Source organism: Diorhabda sublineata, chromosome 9 (assembly GCF_026230105.1).
Source record: "Diorhabda sublineata isolate icDioSubl1.1 chromosome 9, icDioSubl1.1, whole genome shotgun sequence".
Taxonomy (NCBI): Eukaryota; Metazoa; Arthropoda; class Insecta; order Coleoptera; family Chrysomelidae; genus Diorhabda; species Diorhabda sublineata.
The window spans coordinates 22,872,218-22,890,215 of NC_079482.1; the positions used below are offsets into that span (position 1 = coordinate 22,872,218).

The following is a 17,998-nucleotide window of genomic DNA, read 5'->3' on the forward strand; positions in this document are numbered from 1 at the left end:
ATTCAATTATTCACTACTGATAAATGATAATTGAAATATTGTCTCATCAATTTTAGATACATAGGAAATACGCATAAGTTAGCGTTACTGCTAGATTATGATGGTACTCTAGCACCAATAGCTCCTCATCCTGATCTGGCCATAATTCCTGCGGAAACCAAAAATGTGTTACAAAGATTATCGAATGTCTCAGACTGTTATATCGCAATTGTTAGTGGAAGGAATGTCAACAATGTGAAGGATATGGTAAGTTTTATATCAGTGATTCAACGATCTGTTACGTAATTTGTGTGATGCTGGTTCAATGTACGAGAACATTGAAAAAACCTTAACAAGAAGAAACAGATATTTTATATGTAAAGGCTTTCGTTGGTGTACTTTACTGGTTTAGGGGTCAAAATTTGAACACAGGATTCCTTGAGAAACTGTGGTCGATACGCTTCTTTTTGTAACAACTATGAGCTGTCACCGTTTGGTGAGTTTGGCTACTCGTTTATGCTAATACCAAATAATTTATAGAGGTTTTGTATAGTACGCCAAGCGACTTGTCATTTGATATTATTATATGGCTTACCAAACGATTACGTTGTTATAACCCGTTTGAAATACGAATTATCATGTCATTAAACATTTTTTAAGGTTGGGATTGAAGGAATCACTTATGCCGGTAACCACGGCTTGGAAATTCTCCATCCTGATGGAACCAAATTTGTTCACCCCATGCCAACTGAATTCCACGATAAAGTTGGAAACTTGATGCGACAACTACAAGAAAAAGTTTGTAGGGATGGAGCTTGGGTTGAGAATAAAGGAGCTCTTCTGACTTTCCATTTCAGGGAAACTCCGGTTCAATTGAGGTATAAAGATGAATATTTTACGAGCAATATAATATATTCAGTTTTGTTTATGTTTATTATGCAGGCCAGCTTTGGAGAAACAGGCAATAGAATTAATATCAGAAGCTGGATTCAATGCTGATATAGCACATTGTGCTGTAGAAGCAAGGCCACCAGTAGAATGGAATAAAGGAAGAGCGTCGATTTATATCTTGAGAACTGCTTTTGGTGTTGATTGGAGTGAGAGAATTAGAATTATTTATGTTGGTGATGATCAAACAGATGAAGACGCGATGCAGGTAACATTTTCGATATATTCATTTTGCAAATTTATTTTTTTCGCTTAAGAGTAATTGATATCAATTTTTATGAATATTTTCACTAGGAATTACTGTTAATTCATTTTTTTATACTACAGTTTCTGTATATATCGAAAAAAATATTCGTCAATTTGTTAAGCATGCTTACAAAAATAAGTATTGAGTAGATTTGATTCTCAATGATTTATAATATAACAAAAATAGAAAAGATGTCTAAGAAGTGAAAATTTAAACTTATATATCACCTGTGGGATGGAGCCGCATAAAGCTTCTTCAATCCTTTTTGTGGGAATCAATCCTTATACTGTTTCTATTCTATTATTTGGCTAATTTTTCTCATTCCCATTCCGCTTAGGTCCTCCTGTATTTTTTTAACCACATTTCCCTTCTTCTACCTCCTGGATCCCATTGTAGTATTGACAAACCTACTGTATCCGTGCTTACCTCCACAGAGGCCCTAGGGATATTATCTTTTATTTTTTTTTATTATTTATATCTTTCCCTTCTAGTTCATTACCCATTTCATAGTTCAAACTTTGTCTGTATTCATTTTCAGTAAGCATGAAAGATCTTTATATCTTTCTTTCCGTTAGTCTTAGATTCTCTTCTTCTTGTCATTAAATCTGCACCCAGCATTAGCATCGGTCTATCATTGTTTTGTAACTATTTATTTTGGTCTTCTCATTTAGTATCTTGATTCTGAACAAATTCTTATTCGCAGAATATACTCTATTGGTTCCGAATATTTCAAATTCATAATCACTGTATTTTTATTATTCTCTGTTTGGATACCTCATAATTTTCGTTTAATTCTCATTTATATTTATTTCCCCAATTTATTCCTCCAGTTTTGTTAGTTTCTTAACATACATCCCATCACGCTTTTCCTCTGTAACGTCGTCTGCCTGTTTCTTAAGTTTCTTTCTTAAGTTTCCTTTATGACATTTATTGATACGTGATTTAGCGCTAGAATAAACACAGTGTACAGTAAATCACCTCATCTTATTCCTTTTTCAATTGATATCTTTTGCTCCATCCTCCTTTTATGGTCAGTATATTCTTTCAAAGTCATTGCGATAAGTTTCATTCCCATTCCTTGGTCTTGCAGAGCCTTCATCATTTTTCTTCTATTGATTGAGTGGAATGCTTGTTGAAAATCTATGAAGAGCATTTTAATCGATCTGGATTTCATGTTTTTCTTTTTCACTATCTGCCAAATTTTGCATGAAAGATCTGATTGAGGCATGGTGTTACAAGAAGACCATAATCTTTGTGAAAACTCTTGAAACTAACTTTTATATATGTAAATAACGTAAATATTTTGTTAACAGAAATATCACAACAAAAATTGATAACTGTGTAAATGATAAATATTATTTCAGGCTCTTAAAGGAATGGCTGCTACATTTAGAGTGACTACATCTTTAATAACTAAAACATCTGCTGAACGTCGACTTCCATCTACAGACGCTGTATTAACTATGTTGAAATGGGTTGAAAGACATTTAGGAAGAAGAAAACCCAGCTTGGATTCAGTTTATGTGAGAAGGAACTCGGCACAGATTCAACATACAATTGAAATGGAGATGAAAGTCGATCCAAAATTATCCAACGCAACAAATTCGAAGTAAAATTAGCCAAATTTTTGTGATGTCTATGTAAATATAAAACCGAGTGATGAGTATATGTTGTGACGTCGTTTATTATTTTTTTGTTTTCAATTTGTCTTATCAAAAAGGTTTAAATGAAGTAAATATCAAAAAAAGAGACTGAAAGGGTTGAAAAAAAAATAGTCTATAAGTATGGACGTATTTAAAAAAGGAAACTATTTTTCGAAGACACATTCAAAAAATTTGTATGTGCCTAAATATAAATATAAATCTGAGAGATATGGAAAATGTAATGATGCAAAAAATGCATCGCGAAACTGAAATTTATTCAAACAGTTATATATAACACGGGCTAATTTCACTTTAAGGCATATGACAGAATTACCATATTCTCAAACAATCATATTATGTGCTAAAAACATAAGAATTTGTATGATTTTACATTGCACAAAATTGCTTATTTCTAGATATTTAGAAACATAATTGTCATATTTAGAGATGTCTGGGTTTGATGTTATGTGTTGAAAGATCGGTGTTTATAAGTTGTACCCATTACCAGAATTCAAAACAACCATATTATATTGATCTGGTAATTAGATATTGACCATAAACCATATAGACTGAGTTTTACTTGTACTGTTAGAGAAGTACTTGATTTCTCATGAAATTATCAATATATCAGATCATAATTTTTTCTGGGAAACCCAGTACGTGACTAATTACTTTAAAAGGAAATAACGTGGTCCACTAATGGACATAATCACAAATTTTATTTTTGTAATTGAATATTGCACAGTTTTATATATTTTTAGATGAAAATCAAAATACCACTTTGTCGGTAAGAAATTTTATCACACTTTATATTGTTTCTGATTTTAATTTGATTATTTAATTAATATAGATATATTTATTTCATTTATTGTTTGAATTTAACTTAGTCTATGAATAAATATTCTGTATCAGAAGGTATTTTGTGTTTTATTTATACCCTGTGATACCTCAAGCAACGTTCAATTAAACTAAAAATGAATGAATCTCACCCGAGGACATTACATGTGCTCTCCCGTACTAAATCGTACTTCTCGTCATGACAGACGATATTAATTGGTAGAGTACACAGTACACTACAGAGAGTGCACTTTTTGTATTAATGGAAACGTAAATGGGCATAATTTAGATACTAGTCACGTAACAATCCTCGTTATTTGCGTGAATCCCAAAGCCAGTGTCCTGATAAACTTGACGACATAATTTTCGACGTCTCTTTTAGCATACAGTTTATTTACATCAATAATTGTTGGTGGTGTATACGAAGAATCAACTCTTCGACCATGTTTCATAAGTTTATAGTATTTAACCTATACAAATCATTATACAGTTTATCAATCAAGGTTTTGTAGTATCATTTTACTATGATAGCTTACATGTAACGTTGTTATATTTCATGCATTTTTCATCACGTGACATCGATCTCTTGGAAAAAGTCTCCATTTCAAAGTATCGCAATCAACTCATGCGACTCTAGTTTTGTGTATACGTAGCCTTCTTTTTTATAGATGTATCGTAAGGCTTCCTGATCAGACTGGTGTGTAGCGACCAGAACACATCCCATACTGATCAATATACCTCCTCTATTTTCACTTCGCGAGACCGCCATTAGGTATTACTTCATGTGGGAGGATCTAGGTATACAGCTTCTCCATCAATTATTTCTGTAGATATCATAGCCTTCCAGGCATTACTTCTACTCCAATTGCTGCTTCCCTAATTTGACGAAGAATGTTGGGCACTCCTAGGAATCATCATGCTTGAATCTGTGACATTTCCGTGTCGATAAAATAATTGGTCCTTTTTTTATTGAGGGTCACTTAAATGGTCCGTATATTTATATTTTCCAGACTATTTCTTCTCTTTTTTATATTCTTTGTCAACAGGTCAACAGGGCTGGATCTTTATCTACGAAAGATGTTTCAATTCCAAATCGATCTAAAAGCTTCTTGTATCAGAGCAAACAAATTGATCCAACTCTCCTTCCACAACATATTTTCAAGATAATCCTTTGGGTCAGAGAGACACTTAACATTCCTTAAGGAATGAGAGGTGCTCATAGATATGGGCACGGACACCAATGTCTGCCAAACTATGCTTCACCAAAAACTATAAAATTATAATATCAAATCGACAGCAATAGACAAATGCAGATATTCCCTCGAGGCCTATTATTATACTAAACTGATGGCTCAAAATCACAAAATGGACATGTAAGAGCAGGAATATATGGCTCAGGAACCAAGCTCGCTATCCAAATGGGCTCAGAACCTGACCTGGAACTGCATTGATTCTTCAAACTCAATTGGAGCAACCAATAAAGTTATCCCATTACTTTCCCGATTCGAGACTTACAGAAACGAGATTTCTGATAAGACCAAAAGAAAAGTTGTAGCTCATGCTTCTTATGCTATTGTAGCATTGTTTTATTTCTCAAATAATATTATTTTCAACAAACTATTTCAGTTTTGGTTTCTTTCATCATGTGGTAAGAGAGAATAAAACAAAAATGACAGTAAAAATATTTTATTTTCAACAATTAAAAAATAACAAGTAGATTACACTACAATTATTGATATTACCATCCATTTAATGAAGTTATTTTCGATTTTTCATCAATATAATTCCAGTTTTTATTATGGAGCAAAAGAAAATGAATGATGAAATGGAATAGAAACAGTTGGGAAACTTCATTTTTAGTTTGTGTTTTAGGTAAAAGAAATACTCAAGTATGAACATCATATCTCATTAAATAGACAGTAGTTTTCAATTTTCCAAGTAATCAAAGTTGAAGTAACTTTCAAGTTTCGAAAAAATTGGTATTGTTCAATAAACACAATTCTGATTAATATGATAAGCTAGAAACAATGCATTCGATAATCTAGCAGAAGCTATAGATTTATTAGCTTGATGATAAGGAATATAGGAAACTACATCCAAGAGGAAAATCCTTTAATTTGACCTAATGGAAACATTTTACTTCAAATAGAGCGATGCCAGGAGGATTTTCCAATATTGGAAACCTCCATGCGCTTGATTGAGACAAAGAGTACTGCAGAGGGACCATTGACAAGGACTCCCCATTATAAGTGTTGGTATTGAGCTTGATGGTTCATCTTCAAAAGATCCTATTTATATAATATTTGGGACGATTATGAAATTTCGAGATAAAATGATCAAATGTTCGAAGTGCAATACTTGTCTTACGTTTAGTTATATTTCAAGGGTTTTATTTTTCTGTTCTATCAATATTACTTTGTTTTCCTCACGTTTTCTAGATTTCTTTCGCAAAGATTCACTTTTCAGATGTACAATCTGCTTCACTATAGCCTTGGTCTATGCTTTAGGTTCTAGTTGGGTTTCTGTTGTCACTTTTTTTATACATGAAACTTGAAACTCTTGCACCAAACCTTCTTAGTAGTAGTAAACTCTTGTAAATTTTGGTTTTACCTATAAATTTTAGTATATTCTTCACATTGCCCAGTTCAAACTCTGGTTCACTCCTCCTTTCCATAGATTTGACTATAAGTATTTGCAATATAGGGAAACTATTGAGAGTTCTTGGTATCATAATCTATATGAAGCATTTCTTTGTTTTAGTCAGTTGCTTCAAGTTCTAGATTTGTGAGTTTTTGCAGTTACTATATTGATAGTGTCTTCTTAACATATTTCCTTTAGTTAGTGGGTCGTTATTTCTGAATTCAGATACTTCTCAATAGGTTCATATTTTCTTGGACTAGAAGTTTTCGACGTTTTCTTTCAATATAATATATTTGGTTTTCACTTTGTACGTTTTATAACAACTCAATAAAGGTTTTCTTGCCCACTCCACCATATATTTCATTTTTTAAGATGTCATTTTCATTATTCATCTGCTGGTCTTCCCGACATAGTTCAATTTTTGTTTTCTAAATTTTCACCTTTTTCCAAATTTACACAATTTGCGTGTTGTTTTTGCTGTTTTGCATATTTTTTTTTGGCAGATTTTATCAATATCACCTGAAATATTTTCATCAATATCCACTGATATGGTAGATGCCTGAATTCCTTCAGTGACGATGTAGAAAAATATGGTTTCAGTCTCTCTTTCAGATGTATATAATCAATTTTCTATCTTTTCCATCGTTTTTCGTATCGTATGATTGTGGACCTGACCAGAATCAATGAAAGAGACTTTTCCGACACATTGGAATTCAAAAGTTCTAATTATAAAAAAATAGTTGATTGAAAATTACGTTTTTATTTAATATATTCATAAGATTTTCTAGTGAACAAAAAATTGTCATGTGTTGTCAATAAAACACAGGATTTTCTCAACTTTTTACGTTGTATACCTTTAATATATTTTCCTTGATAAAACAACTTGATTTTTATAAAGACCCATGTAGGTCAAACATTTTCTCTTTTCTAGCAACTATTAATCATGAAAAAAATAAGATTAACTTCAACTTTGATTATTTTAGTTTATGAAATAATTTCACTTTAACGCTATTATATTCATATTATACATATAATTCTTTTAAATTCAGCATAATAGATCATTTACATCGGAATAACTATCATAAAATATAAACACATAAAATAAAATACCACGAATAAAACACTAATATAATTCAAATCTCATTGACTTCTTTCATTTAAGTAATCCACTTATTAAATATCTATTGGTTGAACAGGTATTTCATTGGACAATATTGCCCGGTATCTTCTCATACGCCATCTACCGCAAATTATTTAATATTGAAGCTATTTATTTACAAAACATTGAGCCGAATTTACAAGCACGCCAGGACAATACTTGCAAAGTGTTCCACTAATGAAAATTGATTAATAGTGACTATAACTATATAATTATTGGACTGGTTGTAGAAAAAAACGGACCTATATCTAGAAGAAAACAGTGAAAATCGATAGAAAAGATGCATTGAACCTCGAGTTTCTTCGCATCCACCATATTGTCCAGATTTGGCCTGGATGCTTTGAGATCCGAAAAGTAATCCAAGAACAGTTGTAAACAGAATGGATTTGATTTATACAAATGCATGGAAAGACTTAATGCGCTTTGAACTATTTTTCAGAGAAAATTCGTTGAATAAAAAGGAGTTTGATGGGAAAACTATTTTTTGTTATGATTGAAATTTCTTTGGTAGTTTTCAAACTATTATTCTTGCACTGATTGTGTAGTAGTTTTGAATTTTTCGCATATTGAACTCTCAAAATTTCAAAATCGATAGTGCCTATCAAATTTCGCGCAAAAAAATCAAAGTGACTTTTATACAAGTGAAATAATCTTCATGGAACACTTTACAGTTTGTTAATTGATATAAATTTTAGTACGAATATTACACTCGATTGTTTTTAGGTCGTTTCGACCATATTTATATTCAAAAGCAGTTAATAAACATGGTTCATTATTTGTTAGCATACATCAAGAGCTGGGATAGTACGATCTAAAACATTTCTCGACTGTTTTATGCTACAAAAGGTTTGGTCTGACTAGTCTTCACTTGCAGTTAATTGAAACGGAAAAAACAGTACCGCATTCGTATTTACAATGATTCCCAGTAATAATAACCGTCTCATAATTTTCAACCATAACCGACAAGTTGTTTCCACTGATTACATTACAAATCCACATTTATTTCAATCAGTGTAATCCTCTTTTTTTGAAAAATATTATCACACAAAATCATGTACTTGTATAAATTATATTATTCTTTGAAACTTGTAGTTTAACACAGTCTAAGTAATAAGACTATTGTTGCTTACTTCGGTAGTGTTTGCTCATTCAGTCTTTATTTTTCAGAAGTACTAGCAATTGAAGTTTTTATACAGAAACTCCTCTAGCCTTCAACCGCAAAGGTCATGTTTAAATTCTTCATTATTGACTTATAAGCTGTTGAGATTCTCCTATATAATAATTAACACTTATCAATTTTTTTCAGATCTTTAAACTGAATGAAGTTGAAGAAAGGAGAACAGTAATAATATACTCTTTTTAGCAATTTTTCTAGTTGGGAAACCGCAATTACAATATCGGTTATTTTGTACTCTTCATAACATTATCAAACCGTTAAAACAATTGTTGAATATTTCCATTAAATTTCTCTGGGATCACAAATCAATATCCGCCTACAGAGCGTGTATCAAATCATCTCAGATTAAACCTAAAGATATTGAAACAGGCTGATTAGGAAAACTGGAAAAGAGCTCTTGCTTATCCAAAAAGAACAATTTAAATTTTCACACAAGACAAAAATAACTTCCCACTTGGTTCGTGTAGATTCCTGACTCAGTATGTTTGACTTTATATTGTATAATCCATATTGTTCAATTGACTTTATTCATCCCCTATTTACCCCCTTCTTCAGTCCCAATTTTAGATCCACATACAATGAAGTGAGTTATTGGTATAGCAGCCGTCATTTTCTTTCTTTTTGATTACGAAGCGTCAGAGTTAACAATGACTATACCCAAATTATTCATCACCAAAAAACATGGCATAAATAATTCGAAAGTCAAAACAATGCTTATCTGATTCTTTGACAGCCGTAGGTCGGCGCATAAATAGTTCTTTCTAACTGGATAAACCGCCTATAGAGCGAAGACTATGGAGAAGGATCAACAGAGTGCGCCTAGATAGCATGTACAATTGGATGCTCCATCATGATTATGTACACTGCCACTGAATAGTCTTCATGCTGCAGAAACATTCCATACACCATAGCTACCCTATATTCCGGATCTATCGCCCTGCGATTTCTTTCTGTACTCGAAACTTAGAAGCTTCGTAACACGTAACGTGGCTGCTGTATGAGTTTTCAGTTGTTTTGTAAATAGTAATAAGGTTTATAAGAGAGACAAATATAACTTAAAAATTTTGGTGTATTAAAAAATTTGGAATTTATATAACTGACTAATATAAAGTTTTCCAAAAGATACTAAGATACTACTAAAATTTTGTGATTTCACTGCTTGGAAATTTTAACAATGTCTCTTGCACTGAGATTGGACTGTAAGCTCTATTCATAGTCTTCAGAGAACTGTGGAGAGACTGAATATCCTAATCTATGTGAATAAATTCATGAATCATTTGAAACCCTTGACGACTCATTATACCTGTTCAAAGTTACTATGTTACCAAGCCTGGATTTTTTTCGAAAATCCAGTGGCATAAATCACTATAGTGGATTTCAATCGCTAAGACTTTTTGCTACTCGAGTGGATGAATTTGAAATTGGGATTATGTGATTCTAATAAGTGAAACTTATTGCACGACCTATAACCTATTTTCTGATGGATGCATTTCTGGTTCACCTAATATCCTGGTTTGGAGATTAGCACAGGCCGGAAAGATCGACCGATTTATTATTTGTATACCACTTCTTGTGCGGTTTCCGATAGCACATATCCATATTAACAAGCTTCAATCTCTTGAAGTTTTCGAATAAAACATTCGTCAGGAATTCGGAAAATTAATTTCGTAAGTACTGGAAATATTGATGAAACATGCTATAAATCGTATTGCTATTAGCTTCTACATTTTACGGAAAAAAATCTATTGTTTCCTAAAGTTGACTAAAATCGGTTCTAATTTGGTTTTACATTCTTTGAATTCATAATTATGAGTAAGCAATTTACAGAATTCATTCCTTTTCACTAAAATATAGTACAGGAAATTACGTGGAATGAAATTCAGTATAAAAAAATAATCGGAAAGAGATTTAAATCGAAATAAGATTATTGTCAAGTTGATATTTCTCAAAATCCCTAAATTTTGGATAAGTCACCATTGAACAGCACGTTTCTGTTATCGTAAACTACTCTGTACTTATTCTGCAAAGAATTATTATTCTTTATTTTATTCTAACTTGACGTATGACAAAAGAACATTGTATTCAAATTAAATTATTTTTCAGAAATATAAGAAATGCTTTTAAAATGTCGTTAGTTTCAAATTTGACTTCCATTAAATTCCACGGTTAGCTAGTCTTTCAATTAAATCAACCACTAAGCAGTACTGAATCCAACAAATAAACTTCTGGACGTGACACCTTTTGAAATATATTATTTTTGTCCTCCTTTTTTTATCGGGCCATTAAGGTTTAGGCCAGTTCGTTGATACCTCATAGGAATAATCATCTTTTTCAATTCCAAATTTTAATTGAAGTTCGTTGGATAACGAACAAGAATATTGATTAATTTCGATCTCAACAATTTGATTCAAAAATTAACTCGCACATGAAAGTAAATTGTCATTATAAACATTGTAGATATTAAATAGTAAAATGACAAAAAAAATGATTACTGTGAAAACGGTGGATTGTTGAAAAAGTATTTTCGCTTCAACTTTGATCTACTAAATTTGGGGTTAAGCGAACTATGTAAAACCACCCTTTCTTCCTTATCAAAAACTTGCTTGAAAAATATCACATTTTTATCGTTATTTCTAAGCAATTATTTAGCTCTAAGACTCTAAATGGGAAGCACACTTCACTCAAGAGGTATTTTATATGAAAATATGTTGACATGAGTCTCGTTGCAATCGTTTGAAGAAATGGAAACCTTCCAAATCACATTATCCCAAACAAAGACAATGATTGATTGAATTCAAGAACATGGGGAATTTACGAAGACAAAATTATCACTCATCAATTTCACTTATAGATACAAGATAGAAGAAGTAATTTCTAGTCTTAAAAGTTATCAGAATTGAATTTGGAAGGAAACTTTAGAGGATGAGAGATATTTTGAAAAAATATTCAGCTGAAATCTGATTAACATTTTTGGTTTACTATAGGTTTTTATATATAGTTTTATCGAGGAACAGATTAGATGGAAATTATATAACAAAAAATTATCTACAAAAGCTACTTCTTTTTTTTACTAAAAATTACATTATTTATAATATGAACGCATAAACCACGTATATAGTTCGTCAAACATTTAAATAAAAGTGAAAATACTTGTGCATTCTTATAATTCAATACCTTGTAATTCAAACTTAGTCCCCTAGCAACTCAAGTCGACGATATTAAGTCCATTGCTATATAGAATAATCCTTAATGAGGATATAAACGAAATTAACAACCAGTCTAGGAAACTATAAAAAATGAAAAATGGACAAAATTACTTTAACAGAAATATGCTACGCTAATGACGTGGTTATATTTGCAAAGGAAGAGGAAATACTAAACCAAAATACAGCATAAACATAAACAATGATAAAACCGATGATAATGACAACAGAAACAATAGACAAATAGAACAAATGGAACTTTTCAAATACCTTGGCTAATTAGATAATGAAATAACAGAAAGAACAGCAAACGCAATTTATGAAAGAGTAGTTATACCCTCACTAAGATATGGTTCTAAAACATCGACAATGACCGAAAGACACAGAGAAATAATACAAAAAACGGAAATGAGATTCCCCATCAAAAACAAATCATACAGATAAATATTATATACAAAACGTTTAGAGCAATACAAAGAATACAAAGAATAAAATAAACTGAGATGGTGAGGAAAAGTGAAAAGGATAAGTGAAGAAGGCATTACGAAAAGATTAGGTATTAGAATCCAGAACACTAAGAGCGAGAAACAGAGGAATACCTGGATGGACGAAATTGATAAAGGGATTGAGAACAGAGGGAAGAAATTAGATAAAGTACTACCACAAACAAAAGACCGAAAGAAATGGGAAAAATTTTGTAAAGTAATAGTGACTGAATAATTTGTTATTCGATATATCTATATAATCTTTTCATGTTATTCCTGCTGGATGTCCAATTTTAATTTTTTTGTTCTGAATAACTGTTGATTATTCCTTTTCTATACTTCAACGGACTGGCCTACAGTGTGAAATCGATAAACTACAATGGAATATTTTTCATATAATACCTAACATTTCACAGATATTTTTAAGCTAGTATGGACGTGAACAGAATTAACGTATTTATCATAACTAGACTGAAAAATGTTGGTTTACTTATTTGAACACAACCGGCGGTGGTTTCGAAGAAGGTGGCGTTTGAAAGAGAACTCAATCCAGCGACGTTTTTTGTTGCCGAAACGATTTCATATTTCATACTTGAGTTGAGTTCAGTCAGGAGAAATGTATCTGAAATGAAACGAAAAAGAAATTATAAGTACAAGTGAATGGAAAAACGTTTCAATAATAAAATTCTATATTTAAAAATTGAAATAATAGATTGGATAAGAGTTTCACGATTAATAAAAAATGTGATATAATATTTTTTATCGGCAGTTTAACACCCTCACCTCCGATCACCTGGAAATTTTAATAAATTGTACAGTTTTTCACGGTGAACAACCTAACCTAATTCAGAAACAGAGAAAGCAGCAGTACTTTGCTGAGCTCCTTTTTAGGAGAAGTTTCTCGTACCGTAAGATTAGGTTAGGTTAAGAACAAACCCCCCCTGACTCTACTTACAACTTCCTTTTGCATCAGACATTCGTAAAGTATAAATGACACACACTACTTACTGTAAGTAAAAATTTTATTATTTTCATACATATTTCTAATATTTTATTAGACCATAATTTTACTTCTAGTCGATGAATACATAAGTATTCGAAAGCTCGGAAAATATATTAAAGTTAGTGCATTTTGGTGTTTCATTGCCACGTTACCAATAAGAAACCACTTGTACACACTGTACAATATATTGAAATTTCAAGATGATCGGAGGTGAGGGGGTTAAACAGCATAATTACCTTTTTATCCAATTCCGCTATCAAATGTGACACTTTAAGCCACTTCAAGCCAATCTTGAAATTAGGAAACGTCAGATTTTTCATAAAATTCATATATCAGTTATCAAAAGTAGTTATGTGAAAATAAAATAAAACAAAATACAAAAATAGCGGAAATCGTATCTGGAAATCTTTTAAACATTCAAAATGTAAAAATAATCCTTATTTCTTGGAAATTTTGATATGTGTATGTTCCTAAATCGTCATGAGCTTAGGTTTCTTTTGATTAAAAATTAATATTTATCATGAAGATAATTAAAAATTTGACGTTTCGAGTTGTTGCGGTTTTTATCAAGATGATATGACAATTTGCTAAATTATATTCATTGAGAGATCACCTACAGCATGAATATGATATCTGTTTTAACCTGTTTTACTGAAATTGTTTAGATCTTTTTTTTTTCATTTACAGATTTCTCGTTTGTATCTATTTGAATAATTTCCAAAAATTCTCATTTTTTGTATTTGATTTCGTCACAATAATTCTGTGTATATGTTTTTGTGATAACTCATAGTTTGTTGATAGAGTTTTATTTTTTATAACGTCTTGATGGTCTCTTGATCTATTTCCTAAATACTGATATGTATGTCCTATGTAAGCAACATCACAATCGTTACAAGGTACTTGATATATAATATTACTTCATTTTTATTAAAAAATCAAAAACAGATATTCTGAAAAAATGATAAATAATATACTCAAAAAAAGAAGAAATACCACAAACAAATAAGAAACAAAATAAAAACTAAGCGTCAAAACGTTTTTTCTTCCCATATGGATAATGATTTTCTCAGCAACTATCGAAATCCTTCAATAAGTACGATATTAGTATCATTTATAAAGGACATAATACATTATCCAAATATTTAAACTAAACTCGAAAAACACCAAAAAAAATTATATATCAAGTACCTTGTAATGATTATGTATTATATACATAAGACGGTATTTAGGAAATAGATCAAAAGGCCATAAAATCTGCATTAACAAACAGAATCGCAACAGGTGTCAATCCTGCAATGCTTATTCAATAATTATACTTTTGATATAGAGGAAAAGTAGATTTATTGTATTATTTTGAATTCCTTTCTATATCAATGTATTTTATTTCTGCATAAGAGACGTTTTTTCCTTCACAGATGACACTTTAGAATCAACTCTGAACAACTCTATTATTCGTAAAAGGAGTCCAACCTTCAAAGAAAAATAGATGTAGATGACAATCGTACAATTATCTGTTCTATTAAAAGCTATTTACTGAGAAAATGAAAGGTTTTTCTTCGAAGATAGGAATAAAATGAGAGAAATGTATTATTCATGTTTTAAATTTAACTTGAAAGGAGAATTCCATTTATCCTATCTCATCTTCGTAGATAAGTTACAAAAACGGAATATAAGTGTTTTATTTCCCTTCTGTGACACTCTAAAAGTGTGATATTGGATGAAATACGATTTTACTATACCGAGTCGGTTACATAAAACAGTCCAGTTCGATATTTGTCAGTATTGTCAACCACCTTTCCTTCCCATATGGTATATTCTCTCAATTAACACAGTCATTTGGTTTTTTTACCTATTTTGAAAATTTTGTCATATCATACTTTTCCCTTCTTACTCATTTTACGATAATAACATTTATATTCGAAATGCTTACAATTTTTTTTATTAATTCAATAGTTTTGGCGTACGCGCACCGTAAATTGTATTCGCGTTTTGATGATTATTCATTATCAATGAGGTAGCAGGTAGTATTTACAGTAAATGCTGGGCCAAAAAAACGAATATTTTTGTAACGATACTGTGAAAATATAATTCATAATGATAGAAAAAATTATCGAAAAAGTTTGAGACCGTAATAATAATATTAAGGGTTGTAGTGTTACGATTTTTTAACATTTTTTACTCAAAACTCTTCCATATCAATCTGAAAAATTTTAACGACGCGTATTCTCATAGGAAACTGACTTTTTTATAAAAAAGCTCTCTTATTAAATTAATGTAAAACAAACCGTTTCCTTGTAATCGTTCCTTAAACATTGCTTTTCTTTTTCAATTTTATCTTCATGCAAAATTGAAAAAATAAATAATTATTTCAGACACCACCAATATAATGTATACGTGTTGTGTTTTTCTACTTAGCTGGAGCACCCTCCTTCATTGAGGCGAGATCAGGGTGAGTCAATTTCAAGATTCATCACGTTGAGGGTTCGTTAAGCTCAGGATGAGACAAGTTTGATCATTAGACATGTTGTTGCTTGAGTTAGCTTCAGGATGAGGTAGCTTTGCCCATGAGTACATGTCGGAAAGCTTGCGGATGCAGAAAGACTGGGTTGAAGTGCTCCACAGTGTCCGCTAATTGTAAAGATGCTTGTGGTAACATACTAAACAACTGGGGACGCCAAAAGTGATAACTGTGTATAATAGAATCCTTACCTAAAGTGATGTTGAAATCTTGTTCATCCCAATCTTCTCCAGTTTCCATTCTATAAAAGATGCTCAGCCATTTGGGTTCCATATTATATCCGATTTGTTCTTCAGTTGCTTCTGGAATTTCTACTTTCAATTCCAGAGAATGCGGCTCAGCTTTTATTAGTTCAATACTTTCAGGTGGATTAGGTCTTATACCAATTTGTAAATTGATAAATTTCTTGAGTTTACCATATTTATTTGTTGCTGTACATTCGTAACGATCTGGTGTTTCACTTGTCATTTTTAACTGAAACAAAACTATTATTAATCATTGATTATACTGGTCAATAAAATAACATATTTTGCAAACTAATGAAAGGAATTGAACAGATATCAAGAGGACATAAAAAACGTTTACAGTAGTAATAATTTATATGTCTTAGCTAGAGCTTTTTGTGGATATCAACAGAAAGATTTACTGCACAGTTGACGTTGTTTCATGCCTACTTTATACTGATGAAACGCTCAGCGTGCGCATTTCTAACGTCTCCCATATATTGAGATAAAAATTTTTTATGTGAGTCGATAATATGTATTATAAGGGACATCTCAACGCGCAAGGTTTCCATTATATCATTTCCAAGTGTACACTTTGGCAAATACAGGAATGAATGTGAAATATCCACGCTCGTCAATGCGCGTAACTAGATGATGGTAGTAGGGATTAGTACGGTCCTCAAGCAGGTCTACTTGACTATTATTGTCAATTCTATTGTGTCTGTTAGATAGTGAAGAGCACTGAGTGGGTACCTACTTTTGTTGTTTTTACTGGATACCGAGATAGAATATATATTTTATTCTGGGGCACAGAATTTAGTACTTTGATTATTTACCGGACTGATTCACCTAGCGCATATTACCCTCTTTGTCATCCAAATAATTTTTTTCATTTTAACTTCGTGGCTCTCGTACAATTCTCGACATTCACTCCTGTATTTGCCAAACTGTATTTGGTTAGTTAAAAGGTGTACAATGATTTTCAAAGCCTTGCTCTTTTCTTTATTCATTTTACTATTCAAAGTTTTGTTGTTTGTTGTTTGAGATATTGAGAAGCAACAATTTCGCTGTTTAGAGATTCAACTATTTTTCTCAATATTTTTAATTTTAAATGCAAAGATGGTACAGTAATACTTTGTTGTTGTTGTTTGAAGCTTTTCTTCGGTAGCCAAACATTTTAGACGTAATTATTTCCTTTATTATACTATTCTAAAAATAACCCTCTTAAGTACAAGCTCTCATATTTTCTATGTTTCTCTTAAAGAAACTACATGACCCACAAGAATAGAAAGATGTATTATAATATTGGTTTTAGACTACTTTTTGATGAATCTATGAAAAATCTTCAATTTTGTGGGTCGTGATTGAAACGAAAGTTTCAAAGAAGACAACGATATTATTACAATAAACCAGATCGTCACTAATAACGAAAAAATGCATCAGATCATTGTAGCAGTTTCGAAAAAGTGACCTTTGTGCCTTTTGTTAAGAGATTTCATTGCTTGAGACACGGCATTATGATCGGTATATGTATGTCTCTAACTAAGTCGTTTATTCCAGGCTTATATAATGAGGTTCAGATGAGTTGGGAAAAACAGAATCCGGATCTGTGAGGTCTTCATTTTCTGTATCATCTTCAGTTTATTCGTCCAAAGATGTTGAGGAGTTGGATCGTGTTTGTCACGCTGATCTTGTTTGAATAGTTTTTTTACGAGTGTCGTGCTCTGCAATCTCATTTCATTTTTCAATTTCAAACACAACATACTTCGTGTTCAAAATACCAACAGACTCTGTTGAGATCGTACATATGTTTATTATCGCCAGGGCCTCTATACCCATTTTACCCAATAATTTCGATAACTAATATTTCCCACACAAACTTAATAACTAAACAACTCATTTTAAAACTTTTGGAATGAGTGTCTTCAACCTCAT

The 17,998-nt window shown here is 31.4% G+C and overlaps 2 protein-coding genes across 5 annotated transcripts in view; one reads left to right on the forward strand and one right to left on the reverse strand.

The window, feature by feature from the left end:
• The window catches only part of LOC130449042 (uncharacterized), a 41,053-nt gene extending 37,318 nt beyond the window's left edge, over window positions 1-3,735 (forward strand). For all 3 annotated transcript variants that reach the window (XM_056786682.1, XM_056786684.1, XM_056786683.1), the window contains exons 7-10: window positions 57-246; window positions 640-857; window positions 922-1,135; window positions 2,539-3,735. In XM_056786682.1, the coding sequence (XP_056642660.1) occupies window positions 57-246; window positions 640-857; window positions 922-1,135; window positions 2,539-2,787 (871 nt within the window). In that variant the 3' untranslated portion in view covers window positions 2,788-3,735. The remainder of the gene's footprint in view (window positions 1-56; window positions 247-639; window positions 858-921; window positions 1,136-2,538) is intronic.
• A 1,595-nt stretch (window positions 3,736-5,330) lies between these two features.
• Window positions 5,331-17,998, reverse strand: part of LOC130448872 (fasciclin-2) — a 177,585-nt gene continuing 164,917 nt past the window's right edge. For both annotated transcript variants that reach the window (XM_056786439.1, XM_056786440.1), the window contains 2 exons: window positions 16,031-16,313; window positions 5,331-12,940 (listed from right to left, as the gene is read on the reverse strand). In XM_056786439.1, coding sequence (XP_056642417.1) covers window positions 12,741-12,940; window positions 16,031-16,313 — 483 coding nt within the window. In that variant the 3' untranslated portion in view covers window positions 5,331-12,740. The remainder of the gene's footprint in view (window positions 12,941-16,030; window positions 16,314-17,998) is intronic.